The following is a 15,161-nucleotide window of genomic DNA, read 5'->3' on the forward strand; positions in this document are numbered from 1 at the left end:
TCAATTGTAGGTTCCAATTGTAGTAGATATGACAATTCATTCAACACCAAAACCAACAAGATTTATAAAGAAAATTGTAAGGTAGTTTATCTTGTGAATATTGAGGCAAAAAAACGCTATTCCCAAGTTAAAAATTGTATCATTAGGTTGATATGCCTTCAAATGAAGTGATAAATTCTGGCAATTTAGTTATGTCACCCAACACAAGACAAAGAAAAAGCAGATATGCTAGTGACTTGACATCCTTTATTAAAAATTTGAATTTAAATGAAAAAGATCAAATTGATGTCGTGAACTTGTCTTTAAAAAGAATAGGTATATTGGAGAAAATCAATGTGCAAAGAAAACCAACAAAGTCAGGAAGAAAGCTCAGTAGTTTTGCTGCTAGAGAAGCTGCCTGGAAATTCTGGCACAAACACAGCACAGCTTCAACAATAACTTCTCACCCAGCCAAATTGAGAGTCTGTGATAAGAATAAGATACAACATGGACTTGAGTACATTAATACTGTCTAAATTATCACAATGCGTAACAGAAGTTATTATGAAAGCAATTGGTTTACAACGACTGAAACCATGAAGTCCTTGTACTACAAGTTTATTCAAGAACATTCTGACTTCATCATGTCCAGTGGCACCTTCTTCTCTCTTAAACCGTTCTATGTCAGATCAGCAACACAAAAAGACATGGAAATGTGCTGTTGTAAAAAACATCTCCATGCACGATGGTCGATTCAAGCCCTTCTGGATATTTGTAAAAAACAAAGCTTGCCACTCGGTGAAGTAATAGATTACTACAGCTTTTTCAACTTTCTAAGCAAAAATTGTGGCACTGCTGACGAGACAACACACATCCCTTGGGATTGCGTTTCTGATAAAAGCAAATTATGCGAACATACAAATCTTCAATGGGAAAAATTCAGTGCAAATATCCTGCAACATTGTGATGACACGGTGGCAATTAAATTTCAATACTTCGAAATGGTTGAGGAATTAAGCAAACAAGGCACACTTAAAAAAAGGCTAAGACTTGTCAGTAATGAAGTCAACACAAGATTTCTGGTCAAATTCATACATGAAATTTTATCCAAAATGTTGCACCATAGAAATCACCTGAAACATTACAGAGCGATGCTACCAGTATTTAAGGAAAATTTTGATGGTATATGTATATGGATGTAGACTTTGCTGAAAATTTGAGTATACCTGTGAAGTTTGAACTTCAAAGCTTGCATTGGTCACACAAGCAAGTTACAGTTCATTCTGGTATACTTAAAACACCAACAGTCCTATTATCCATATATTTCAAATGATAAAAAGCATGACCAACATTTTGCACTTGTTTGCATTAAAAAAATGTTATCAGAAGTACCTCCTGAATTCGAAAACTACAGGATTGTTATAGAGAGTGACAATTGTTCCAGTCAGTACAAGTCTGCAGCACACTTCTCGGGTATGCAACAGCTTGCAGACTCTCTCAAAACAACGATAGTGCGAATATATGGAATCGCTGAACACAGCAAGGGCGAAGTTGACCATGTTGGAGGTGTGGCGAAAACATCAGTCAGGAGGAAAGTCGGCCAAGGTGAATTTTTTTCAGGAGCTGAGGATGTTACGCAGTTCTTGAAAACAAAGTTTTCTGGCAAAACAAATCCAGAATATTTCGTGAAAGAAATTGAACTCAATGAAGTTGATTTAATTCGAAAGGAAAGCCAACTAAAGGTTTTTTCAACAATCGATGGATCAAACAAGTTCCAAGTTATTATATTTCATCCTGAGCAAAAGGAGTTCCTTGCCTCTGATCGGTTATGCTTTTGTAGAGAGTGCCAACTTGATATTGAATCTTGTGATTTATTTTCAAAGTACACATTAAACGGTACTCAACTCAAAGCAACATCATTAAGATCTTTCACTAGTGACGTTGTTGACACTGCACATAAACAGATCACAGTTAGTAGTATTTTGAAACTTGTGATTTTAAGTAGTTGAGTAACCTCACTTGTTACACATTTTTTTGTTTCTGTTAATTTCTTCATCACCATGTTCCAAGTAACTTTATTCTACTTTATGTTTTTTAGTGGTTGTTTGAATTTATTTCTTTTCTTAAGCTTTTATTATCTCAATTTTATGCCTTTGTTTGCATCAGCTGATAAGAAACCCAAACTTTGATAGTAACCTCATAAATACCACACTTATCTTAATTTTCAAATTACTGAACAATGTCATTAATTTTATACAACTTGTAGTGAAGCAATGTTTCAAGATTACACATAGTTCACAGATTTTTCTGTTTTATCTTATTTAAACACAGAATTGTAACGTGGGTAACCTCAAAATCAACACATTTCCTTCAACAACACCTACTGAAATGCTCCAAAAGATATTTTAAGTAGATGTTTTGTACATATTTATGAGGAAAATATCTTGAATCACTAATATGAAAACAACTCTAAATTTTTTTTCAGTAGATTGTAACCTCGAAAACAGCACATATATGGCAAAATTTCTTGCACCTTTTTGGATAATGTAGGACTTCAGGCTATCTAGTTTACATGAAAGAAAATTCGATTTGGTAGCCCCACTATTTCTCAAGTATTTGCTATCACAAGGAAGACCTATATTATTGATGGTAACCTCAAAATTACCACGTTTTTTGGAAATCAAAATGTCATTTGAGGGTGGTAACCACCATAAGACCAACATACTAAAATTTCAAGTAAATAGGGCAAGATGTGTTCCATTTGATGCTGAAACTCTAAAAATGCTCATTTTGGCAGTTTCAGAAAATATCACACTATTTTTGAAACTGATCTATCGTGATTATTTATCTTGCGTTCAGTAGCTTTTTGTGATTTTATAATATTATTTTAAGCTTTTTATAGTCGTCTTTTAAAAAATTAAACTTAAAAAAGAATGAAAATAAAATAAAATAACCATTAACAATATACAGAATATTATTTTAAGTAATGATTTTCGTGATCCATTGTTAGCGTTGTTATCAACCGCCGTTTAACTTTTCGTAATTTAATTTATATACATTAAATGTTTTTAGTTCCACAAGTGGTTACAAAGTTTAATTAATGACTTAAATACTCACGATATTACGAACATGGGTTTTAATATCCGGCCGTGAACTTTGTTTAGAACATACCTTCGTGTGTTCCCCACGCCAAAACAATAATCCCTTTGTGGTGTACGGGGATAAAAGAATTGTGTTCTAACTTTCCAGTATTCAAATATTGTGAGTTTTCCAGATTTAATATTGCATGCGCGGAAATTTTGAATTATCACCTGCCTAAAATCTTACGATGAACTTCCTGCCAAAAATTTTCTTTTCAATATTTATAATAATTCCTGTTTTGATTAAATATAGTTTTTACAAGTCAATGTTATTTTTACAACAGGTGTCATGCTGCACACTTGCCGTCCTGCTCCAGTTAAGCATGATACATTTACGTCATCAATTGATAACATTTTGTTTAAAATCATAAAAATAGTTTCTTTAACATAACATTTACAACTTTTCTTTTTTGACACAAACTTTTTTGTTTTTAAAATTTTAAAACGCGATCTGAAAAAGCATTTCTATAACCGTTTTTCGTTCCTAAACTTTTAAAATACGATCTAAAAAAAACATTTCTATCACGGATTTTTGTTCTTAAACTTTTAAAATGCAATCTAAAAATTTTTTAGTTCTTAAACTTTCAAAACGCGATCTTAGAAAGCATTTTTATTGCTGCTCTTCATTCTTAAACTTTTAAAATACGATTTAAAAAAGCATTTCTATCACCGTTTTTTGTTCTTAAACTTTTAAAATTGCTTTTGATTTAAATTGTTATTAAAGCAATAACACTTTAAAATTTTTTTTAGCACTTAAGTGAAACAATTGCACCACAAACATGATTTTATTTTTTATAGGATCGTGAATCTCATGATACATCGTGACACGATAGATCGTGTCTTCCACGATGGCATTATTTCACCTTTGAGCACAAAGATTGGGGATCGTGGGTGATGCACGATGTTAGGCTTCCTGATAGCGGTACTGTATATACTAGCTGCCTAAGCAATAAATTGAAAAAATAAAATATTAGCAGCGGGTGTTTGCATGATTTCTTTTATTTCAAATTGAAAAGAATTTATTTCCAACTATAATAATAAAAAATAAAATTTACTGATCTATAACCTTTCTAAATCACATTGCAAAAATTTAGCTAAGGTAATTTTCGAACTCCACAGAAAGAAAAAATGTTTTTAGCTACTCCCTAAATTAAAAACATTTTTTTTACCAGAGAAAAGTAATACGTTAAAAAAGTAAAAAAATAGTTGAATGCGTAAATATTAAAGTTCAACCCAGAAAAACAGAGTTTTAGTAAATATATTTTAGTGTTTTCTGCAATGATGCAACTTATCCACAAGTGGGGACAAACTGTTATTAAGGATGTAATTGCGGTGCAAAAAATATTAATTTGTTGCTAAGAGTTTGTTTCTGCATTGCCGTAGGAGGCAACTATACTAGCTATACTCTGGTAAAACAATTGTTTTTTTGTTATAATATTTTCAGCTTTTTTTTATGCACGTGTGATCGCACAACGTCCTAGGCACTTCTCATTTGCAATTCTACCACAACAAATAATTACTGACAGTATTTTGTTTTAAAAATACATTGTTTTATATGTTGGCAAATACTGAGTGCTGTCTCGAGTTATAAAGGCTGCCAATGCCCTTAACCCTATTCAAGCTTTGAAGGAGGCTGACTCACCCAACCCACCTTTTTACCTTTTTTCATATGTTAAAATCATGCACAACCTGCATCTCAAATGAAAGTTCTCAAAATAGAAATCATGCACATTAAATTTTTTGTTTGATTGCTTACCTGTGTGAGATGATACATCCTATGTAACCACTATGTTACTAGACCTCTCAGTTATGTGTACCAATGCTTTGGCTTAATTGGCAAAGTGATACAGTAATATCTTTGCTTTGTAAGAAAATATGTTATATACTTATAAAATTGAGACATAATTTTAAAAGCAATAATATCAGTGATATATTGCCTGTCCTGCTTGTAAGTGGAATTATACAGTCTTGTTCCATCTGTGTCGTATCAGTAATCATCTCCACACCAATAAAGGATTAATGTTATTATTATTATCTCAATGTTTACAAACAGGTAATTACACTTCAGTATTTACAAAAATATAAAACTGCTATCATTGTGTGACCTGTTATAAAAAGAGACATAAATGAAAAAAAAAAAAATAATAATAAATGGTTAAAAACTAAAAATATATATATACATATATGATTTATTTATTTATTTATAACACAGTAAAAGGCATGGGGTCATCCAGAGGTGCAGCAAAGTTTTAGCAGGAGAGAGAATAAGAGAAAATGACAACCAAACAACCCCTGAATCTTTGCTGCCTCCCTGGATGCTCATAGGAGAGTTAAATTAGTTACCAACATGTGAAATTAAAAGTTCCTTAAATTTTGAAAAATTTGCTTCTTGCCTAATGTTCAATGGGAGATCATTATACATTATAATTGTGCTCCCGAATATTCAAATGTTTGTTTACCTAGCTTGAGTCTTAATTTAGGTAATTTCATTAGACAACCTTGGTTTCTTGTACAAAGGTTGTGCTCATTCAACTGAAATTGCATGGCTATGTCAGCTGTAATCTACGGTTACCGACTATGAAAAGGCCATGTTCATGATATCTTATTTACTGTTATTATTTATCCAAGTCTGGAGTCTGTGGATTAGCTAGAATTTGCAGGTTGGCTTTGAACAGGCTTTTGTTGTTTAATTTTCTCATTGTAGAACCAAAATGATTATTAACCCTGGGGTGCATGACCATCACATTTATTATAAAAGTATGAACACCAGGATTTTAAAAGTAACTCTGTGAGAAAAAATTAATAAGATTTAAATAAGAGTTATGAAAAGTTTCTTTTCATGATGTATATAATTATGGCTTTATATTCTATTGATGGAGTTATAAAAAATCTTGTCACTGACTCATCAGCACTTCTTCAAATCATCTACAAAAGATGTATATTAATAAGACATGTTTAAAATATATATGTGTATTTTGTTAAATTAAAACGAAGTATACTTACGAAAAGTATACTTACAAAAAGTATATTTACGAAAAGCTTCTCTGCGTACAGTAAGAAATTTTTTAAGATATCTTAAATGTTTTTTATTACTTCAGAAATTTTTTTAATTTGCTTTTTGCTTATAAATAAACAATAGCATTTTTACCACACAATAACAAAGAAAATGAAATCTAATTACTATTTCATGGAGCATTTATAATAGTATTACTGTGGAAAGTTTATCATTTCTTGAACATGATAGTTTAGTAGGCAACGTTTCGGGAGATTCTTCTCCCATCATCGGGCAAAGTAAAATGATGTTGAGCATGTATTTATATAATTGCAGAGGATCGAAACGAATTTCGATATCTTCAATAACATTTATAATAGGTACGGTTTAGGCAAATATTTAGGCAATTATCTACAAAGCGACCACGGAGAGTGGTCAATATAATATAAAATATCTGCTATGTCCTTGTATTTTATAATATCTGCTATGCACCTGCATTTAATTTCTAAATTGAAATTTGTGATACTTTAAGGAAAGAAAGTGTTTGAGAAAGAAACTTCAGTGCTTCGGCTTTGGTGCAAAATTTTTGCATTTTGTGAAATTTCCACAAAATTAAAAGTTTTGCAGCCGAAAAAAACATGCAGTTCTACAAAATTAAATTTTCACAAAAAAACTTTGGCGTTGATCCAAATAAAAGATATTTTTCTATTGTTTACTTTCTATCCAGTTCCAACTAGTTTTATAAATTTTGTCTTAAATTCTTAGGATCAGAACCTAAAAATATATAACTAAATAACTGAATATATTTAACGTAATAACTATTCATTCATTTATTTACAAGATAAAAATTAAAATATGTACATAACTCCAAGTGTCACACTGAGCGATCATTAGATGTACACTAACTTAAAAAACTATATAGCGAAAAATCCTTCATAAACCTTAAAATGGCAAAAAGCCTGGAGAGTCTTGGAGTTGTTGAATTTGGCAGACACATGAAGTGTATTAGGGATTGTAGTTGACTATTGATGTTTTATTGCCTGTTTTATCATCCTATATCAGATAAGCAAATATTAGCTTCCGGGGCTGTATGGTATGCACCCATTACAACAGTGCATTTAGAGGGGGCTAGTATCACTGGCAGCTATCAGAAACCATTATGAATAGATCTTTTGACTAATTTTATTTGACTCCCAATAGGTTTTAAAGGTAATTTTCTTTTATTATTAAATTCTTTTAATTTGGATGGCTAAGATTTGCCTGTATGGTTTGTCTTCTGTCTGGTATTGTTATTGTTATCAAGCACTTTGACAATTGGCATCAACCAATAGTTAAACTACTTATTATCTGTTCTAAATAATGTTTAATAGTTAAGGCGGGGGCAAACCAGTCCAACATTTTATCCAACATTTTTTTCCCATGTTGAATGAAATGTTGGATGAAAAAATGCATGTTGGATGAAGCAAAATTTGTAGGGCTGCTTTTAAAAACACTCGAACGATAAAGAGTTCATTCATTTATGAAAAACAAAATGGTGGACGAAAGGAATTCTGTAATGCTGCTTATGTTGCTGAATGAACTCGTCCATTCAGACGATGAAAAACTAACCCGCGGAAAAACAAGAGAGTGGATAAAGATAAGGGAACAAAATAGATATTTTAGTAATATCATTAAAGAATTGAAGATCAAAGACAGATTCAGATTTAGGGAAGTGTTTCGGATGGACGTGGGGGATTTCGATATTTCCTCCTTAATGAAATATCCTATATATCACCGGGTCAGATGAGCAACTGTGGTGGCCACAGACCAGTCTTGGCAGAAGAAAGTCTCGCCCTTACTTTTCGTAATATTTTTATTGAAACGCATCAAATTAAAATCATTCCAAAAATTCAACGATCGAAATTTGCGGGATTTTTATATGTTGGATGAAAAACCAAACCAATCCAACATGAAAATTTACGCAACTCAGATAGAGAATTCCTTTGATCTTGCCGAAAATGTTGGATGAAATGTTTGACGGCGATCAAACTTCATCCAACATCGTCCAACATGATTTTTTTCTTCTTTTTTAAAAATTTTAAATTTTTTCAAAATTTTGAAATAACTCAAACCAGTCCTACATTTCATCCAACATCACAAAAATTGCATGTTGGATGAAATGTTGGTTTGCCCCCGCCTTTAACGATAACAAAAAAAGGTTTTTTGCTGACCAAATATCAAAGACCAGATTTAAATTATAGCACTGAAAATCTTCTTACACATAACCAAATCACAACATGTTGATATTGCTTTATGGAAATGTTTCACATAAAAATAATAACCTACCTTCCAAAGAATATTTGGAGGCATATGATATCTTTTGATAGTTATCTTGACAAATTCTACTTGAAACTGTATACTGGAGTTGTCAACATACTGTGTAGGGCTCCTAAATCTCTTGAATGATTTATTTACAAAAGTTTATCTACTATTTTGCGTTGTTTTATAAAAACTACTGACAAGTTGGAAGTTTAATTGCATGTAAATATGCTTCAATATACACAAATGTATGTGCGTAATGCCAATTAATGCCAAAAAAACACACTTGAAATTTCACTAAGAACTATCTGAAAATGATAACTTAATGTGTTATAGTACTGCCATTTTGTAGTGAAACTAATAAAAAAGGTGCACAAGATTTTTTAGATAAGAATCATTCAACATGCATTTAAACCTATGTAAACAATTATTAATTCTATTTTGTTGTCACCTCTTTTTCTTATTTAAGTATACAAAAAATTCAAGCAGTTTCAGGCTGTCAAGGGTTGAGGTGACCATTTTGAAATTACACTTTTGTTTTCACACACTTAAAAATAACTTCACAATCTGTTAACTCAAACAGAAACAAAAAAACTTACAGATTGATTTTTTTTTTTAAAACGTACTTTTTTAAATTGTTTGATTGGCATTTTTAAACATGTTTTTGAAACTTAATTGTATGTATTAAAACTATGATTTATTCACACAGGTCTGGATGTGTTAACAGGAGTACCTTCCTCAAAAGAATATGTCAATAGATATGGCAGTCTTATGTTGACATGTGTTGCCACCGATACCAGCAATGTGCAAATTAAATGGTTCAGAAATGGTGTGGAAATAAATCAAAATGTAATGGTTCTTTTTACGGTTCATGAAATATCAGACACTCTTTTGGGATATTATGTTAGTAGTCTTCAAATTAATTATGCTACAAATGTGACAAATGGCACCTACTCTTGCAGAGCACAGGGTATAAAGCGTACTGAACAATTCTTCACAGAAGTTGAAGTTTACTGTAAGTATAATCTGTAAAACTGTATCTGATTAATTATTTGTCGTGTCTGTCTGTTAATTAGTCAATTATCATGTAAGGAGGAGCAAATAGTTGTATAGCAATCTTTAACTAATATGCTTTTCTTTGCTTAGTTATCAGGGTTTGACAGGCTAAAGATGGTACTCAGACTAAAAGTGTTGCTAAGACTAAAAGTGCTGCTCAGGCTAATAGTGTTGTTTTGCACTTTGTATTGTACTAATTTTAAGAGATGTCACATACAGCTGTTGTACAAAGCTGAGGGGGTGGGGGGGGTGGTTTCACATTACCACAGGTGTTGTGTGTTGATCTAAGTGGAGCCTAGTGACCACAGTACTTTTAATGTTTGATCTGTTTACCTATAGATGCTGCTCAAATTGTTGGCTACACATCATATGTTGTTGTTGGTAATGAAATGGCTGTCTTGCAGTGTTCTGCTAGAGGAAATCCTTTGCCAACATTTACATGGTTTAAAGGCTCTTCTAGAATAAGCTTTATTTCTGTTAAATATACAAGAAATGATACGTCTTATTCAGACGTGACGCAATCAATACTTGTAATCAGAAATCCAACAGACCATGACCTCACAACCTATACATGTAAAGCTCAAAATACCATAGCTGAAAATATTCCAATCACTGTTGAAAAATCCATCACTGTGTACCGCACCAGTAAATATTACTTCTTTTTTATTCTCACCTGCATGCAAAGGCACTTACTTTATCAGAAAAGAGTTTACTCTATGTTCTATTACTATAAATTGAAAATCAAATAATATTGTTTCATTTTGATGTTCTGTTAGGTTTACCACATTTTCAACATAATCTTGTTGATGGTCCTTTTCGAGTGAAGACCACATTAACTTTGAATGTTTCTGTTACATCTTCTCCAAATTCAACATTTGTATGGTATAGAAACAGCATTATTATTTCACAGCCTGTGACCAAAACCACAAGACAGTTTACAACTTCTAACCTTACTTCTCAAACTAATATAATCCAGTTAAATACGTCTGGTTTTTATTTTGTTGAAGCATGTAATATTGGTGGTTGCGTAAGGAGCAAGACTGTCAAAGTTGAGATTGAAGGTATGACTTAATTATCATTAACATTATGTGTGATATGCGAAAAAAAATAAAACATTAAAATTTACAAAAAGTCAATAATTAGTAGCTACGAAAAGTCAATAATCAACTGAATTATGTTTCTCTTGCAGAGGACTAAGGAACTATGAAGTAAAAGTAGGGTCTATACACATGTCTCTATTGCATGGTGCATTGTATGCCTTTCATCTGTGGACTAATTTTGGCCCCAAATGTAATTTTGTTTCAATTTGTAATTTTTTTTTTCAAACAATCTTCACTAAAACTTAAACGAAATTAAGTTTGTTCTTTTTCAAAAAATTTCTTTAATTGTTTTCGAAAAATTTTCCAATCATTTTATTGTAAAGGAAAATTGTTTCCCATTCGTTTCTTCATCATTTCTGTTCAAAATTTTCTGTTAAAACTTTGTTCAAAATTGCTTTTAGAGATGTTTAAAATTACAATTATTATAAATGGGACCCTGGAGTGGGGACTCTAAACTGAAACCTTCTAATTACAAGCTCAATATACTACACTACATCATCTCTAGTCTAATTTCAAAATACTGTTGAAGTATTCCTTATCCACCTAGGAAAAGGTTAACCAAATCATAGATGTTTTGGAATAGGATATGCTAGATTAAATAAAGAATGTAAGATTACATTTGATAACTGTGTATAACTTTTGTTTGACTGAATACTGGTTTCACAATACTTGACAATTTTTAATTGATGATAATTCTTTCAATTTTTTCATGCATTGATGTATAAATAAACACAATCGAACACGATACTTTTACTTCATCTAAAAGTATAAATCTCCCCTTATTTTCTTTTATTGTTGATGAACTGATTGCCAATTAATGTCTATGGACTTGTGAAACATGTGTTTTATCTGTACTTTGGTATCAGTGTTGAAGCCAGAAATTTGATGGAGTACACTACGTTTTTAATATAACCATCAACACAATAAGCAACAAATCGTTTTCGGATATGTTTAGTTTTCTGTTTGCACATCTATTTAAAAAATTCAAACAATAAAATTCAAATCAAACGTTTTTTTTTCTTACAAAACTTGGTTTTTAAAACCTTTTCACAAGAAATTCAGCATACAGACCTTGCAAGCTTGGTCTATACTTTTGCCCCAGGTAATGCCTCAGTATACATAGTATTGTACTAGTATTTCCCGCACCAAGAAAAATGTCAAATTTTCTTTTATTGATAAAAACATTTCATTAGATATTTTTATCATTTCTTTCTATCAACAACAACAATGTAAAGTTTTACTGTTTGAGTACCCAGTTGATTTAGCATTGATGAATTTGTCTAGAAGCTTCTCACATAGCTAGGTAAGTATCTAGCTACATTGTCTACAAAAAACGATGATAAGATATCCAGTTTTATCAAAAGTACTTAATAAAGGACGATGAATTTATAGTACAAATATGTCCTCCCTCACTTTAAGACTCAGTCAGAGATCGTGTCATGTTTGGCTAGTTAGTAAAAACATTACTTTAATATTTGGTGTAACTAATTGCACATGTGTGGAACTTTTTAATGTTTTGTTTACAAGGGTTTATTCCATATGAATTTTCAATTTCTGTATAGAATGTTTTGATTTTAGACAGGAATTTTTACTTAGAATGTTACGAAAGTAGTGAATTATATTATTATAAGAATATTAAACAAATATTCCTGTTTTTAATTTTTATCCAACTTAGATGGTTAATGAATGTTTTGATAGAATATATATTTAGAACAAACCCAATATGCTGGTACAATGTGTTAGTACATATATCTTATCTAAATATATAGCATAAGAATACAAAGCATGTAAACGAAGAATATAATAATAACCGATAGGTTTTATACTGGCATCTGCAAATAGTTTTGAATGCACATTGTTGACATCCATCAAACTAAAGCTGGTTTTCCACTAGGCGAATTATTCCGTGCGGAGCGTTCAGCGCAGAGGATATTTTCCGTCTCACAGAACGCATTTTATTTTTCCACTAAGCACGGCACCATTATGCAAACAACACCATGAAGTTCAGTCGCCGATTAGTTCTTCTTAAAAAAGTTAAACTATTGAAATTGTTGGCATTAGAAAATGAAATAAATAATAGGAAATATAAAAAAAGATTCTGGATACGCCAAATTTACCAAGAACGAAAGCAGAAGGGGGAGTTTCATTTACTGATACAGGATTTGAAGCTATATGATCATCAACTGTTTTTCCAATACTTTCGTATGTCTCCTTCTGATTTGGAAACGTTACTGTCTTGGGTAGCTCCCCTTGTTGTAAAGAAAGAAACAAGAATGCGGGAATTGATCAAACCAAGTGAAAGATTATGTGTTACTATGAGATGCTTAGTTACTGGAGATGCACAAGTGACAATTGCCTCAAACTTGCGAATGAGCACAACTGTTGTAGGAAGAATTATCGATGGAAAGCACGTTGTGATGCAGGCCCCAGCAAGATCAGGTTCAGCATTCTTTAATTATAAAAAGCAACACAGTATTGTGCTTATGGCAGTGTGCAGTGCACTTTATAAGATTCTAATGGTAGATATTGGAGATACAGGAAGACAAAGTGATGGTAGTGTGTATGGGAACAGCAATCTTGGCTATAGCATTGAGAATAATCTACTTAATATTCCAAAAGCATTAAAACTACCAAAGTCGAATCGTGTGTTGCCTTTTACTTTCATAGGTGATGATGCTTTTGGGCTATAACCTCACATGATGAAACCGTACCCACTTCAAAACTTGGCAAAAGAAGTATTCAACTATAGGCTCTCAAGAGCGCGGCGAGTAGTAGAAAATGTATTTGAAATTGCTGCAAGCCGCTTTCGAATTCTTCGCCGACCCATCAAAAGTAAAGTAAAAAGTTGTATTAATAACTTAAGCAGTGGTGGCATTACACAACTACTTAATGATTGTTTCCAATGCAAATGATACTTATAATTACTGCCGAGAAAACTATGTTGATAGAGGAAGCCAAAACAATATTATTCCAGGTGAATGGAGAAAAGACTCTGAAAGTATCAGTGGTATTCAGGACTTAACAAATTGTAGTTCAAACAATTATTCAAAACAGGCAGCCTTAATTCGGGATGAATTTAAATGCTATTTTAACAATGAAGGAGCAGTAGAATGGCAGTGGGATATTGTCAATAGTACAGGACAAAATAAAAACTGAATAATTTATGTCAACATTTATAGAAAATGTACATCCATACAAATACTGTAAAAAATGTTATGTTATATAAAAAATGTTAAAGAGAAAATTAGTTTTATTCACATGCCTCATCAAACTCAATTTCAAACAACAGCTGCGAAATCTTAATTTTTGCCATTTTGTTCTTTTTGGGAGATAATTTTCTTAAAGTGGGCACCAGGCTACGGCAAAAAAGACTATCTTCACATTCCTCTTTATCATCAGCTTTTAATTCTTTCTCTATTGCATCCAACTCTTTCAAAATTCTATTTCCTTCTGCATTCTCACTACGTTTTCTTTTCTCCCGCTTTGCCGTGACAGTAGTTCTGCCACTGTCCGTAATTTTGTTAAAAATCATAGGAGATTGTGGCGGTGTGAACAAATCTACATCAGGGGGTTGATCAACGCTTTCCTTTGAACACGTTTGTTCTGTATTTCCTTTACTCTGTATCCGTACATTGCTTTCAGTTGGGAAGTTCATAGGTGCTCTTTCATAAAGAAAGGACATCTGTTCAAAATAGTTACATTTTGGTAACGACGAAGCAGCTGCACCTGATTTTGTCATCCTTGTTCTTCTGTCGAGACATTTTTTCAGGTTGTCTTTTAAATATTTTAGTTGTTTTTGAAGGAATTCACCTACAAATAATAAAAAGCCATATATATATACACAGTATATATTTAATATCAGATTCCAAAAATTATGTGATTTTACTTTCTTTCTGAAAATAAAAACAACAGCAAATATATATGTAGCTATGAGATAGTAGTGGTTTACTTACAATCTTTTTGAAATATTCTTGCCAATTTTTGCCATGCATTATTTTTGATGTTTCTGTCTTTGTGATCAGTGGAATAAATGTTCCATGGACATGGAAATTTCCGAACCTACAAATGTTTTAGAAATAGTTATTTAATTATAGCAAACAAAAAAACAGAAACCAAGTTTAGCTTTAGAAAAATAAACTAGCTAGCTAGCTAAGCTCTACTTACTTCCTCTATAAACAATTCTTTGTCAAATTCTGTAACTTGACTCTCTACTGGCGCGCTTGACATCAAAATCTGACTAGATTCTGCGAAAGACATCTTATTTCACTTTTTCTTGTCACAATGGTTCACAATGATGCATTCGCAGCTACTGCTTCACTATTTCCTTTCAGCTTTCAGCTATTTTAATTTTTATGTAAAACACAGGAAATCAAGCATTTTGATTGGCTTGCGGAATATACAGTGGCGGAAAAGTCGAGTCCGGTTCAACTTTTAATTCCGCGCGTAGCGGAACGCCCTTGGCGGAATTTTCATAAGAACAACAATGGCCGCTCCGCTCCACACGGAATAATCCGCCTAGTGGAAAACCGGCTTAAAAGTGATAAAGGTGGGGTTTTAATGAATTTGATGAATTATTTTGTTAGCATATTGGAGATC

The 15,161-nt window shown here is 32.0% G+C and overlaps 2 protein-coding genes across 4 annotated transcripts in view; one reads left to right on the forward strand and one right to left on the reverse strand.

Moving 5' to 3' along the window:
* Positions 1–15,161, forward strand: part of LOC130641698 (hemicentin-1-like) — a 52,029-nt gene that overhangs the window by 10,291 nt on the left and 26,577 nt on the right. For all 3 annotated transcript variants that reach the window (XM_057448615.1, XM_057448616.1, XM_057448617.1), the window contains exons 2-4: positions 9,119–9,424; positions 9,805–10,110; positions 10,242–10,526. In XM_057448615.1, coding sequence (XP_057304598.1) covers positions 9,119–9,424; positions 9,805–10,110; positions 10,242–10,526 — 897 coding nt within the window. The remainder of the gene's footprint in view (positions 1–9,118; positions 9,425–9,804; positions 10,111–10,241; positions 10,527–15,161) is intronic.
* On the reverse strand, positions 13,816–14,304 carry LOC130641699 (uncharacterized). Its single transcript, XM_057448620.1, has one exon. It carries the CDS (start codon positions 14,302–14,304, stop codon positions 13,816–13,818), a length of 489 nt encoding a protein of 162 aa, XP_057304603.1.

This window comes from Hydractinia symbiolongicarpus, chromosome 4 (genome assembly GCF_029227915.1).
Source record: "Hydractinia symbiolongicarpus strain clone_291-10 chromosome 4, HSymV2.1, whole genome shotgun sequence".
Taxonomy (NCBI): Eukaryota; Metazoa; Cnidaria; class Hydrozoa; order Anthoathecata; family Hydractiniidae; genus Hydractinia; species Hydractinia symbiolongicarpus.

Coding starts and splice junctions, on each gene's coding strand:
- LOC130641699 (XM_057448620.1), bottom strand. CDS start 14,304: ATGACAAAATCAGGTGCAGCTGCTTCGTCGTTACCAAAATGTAACTAT.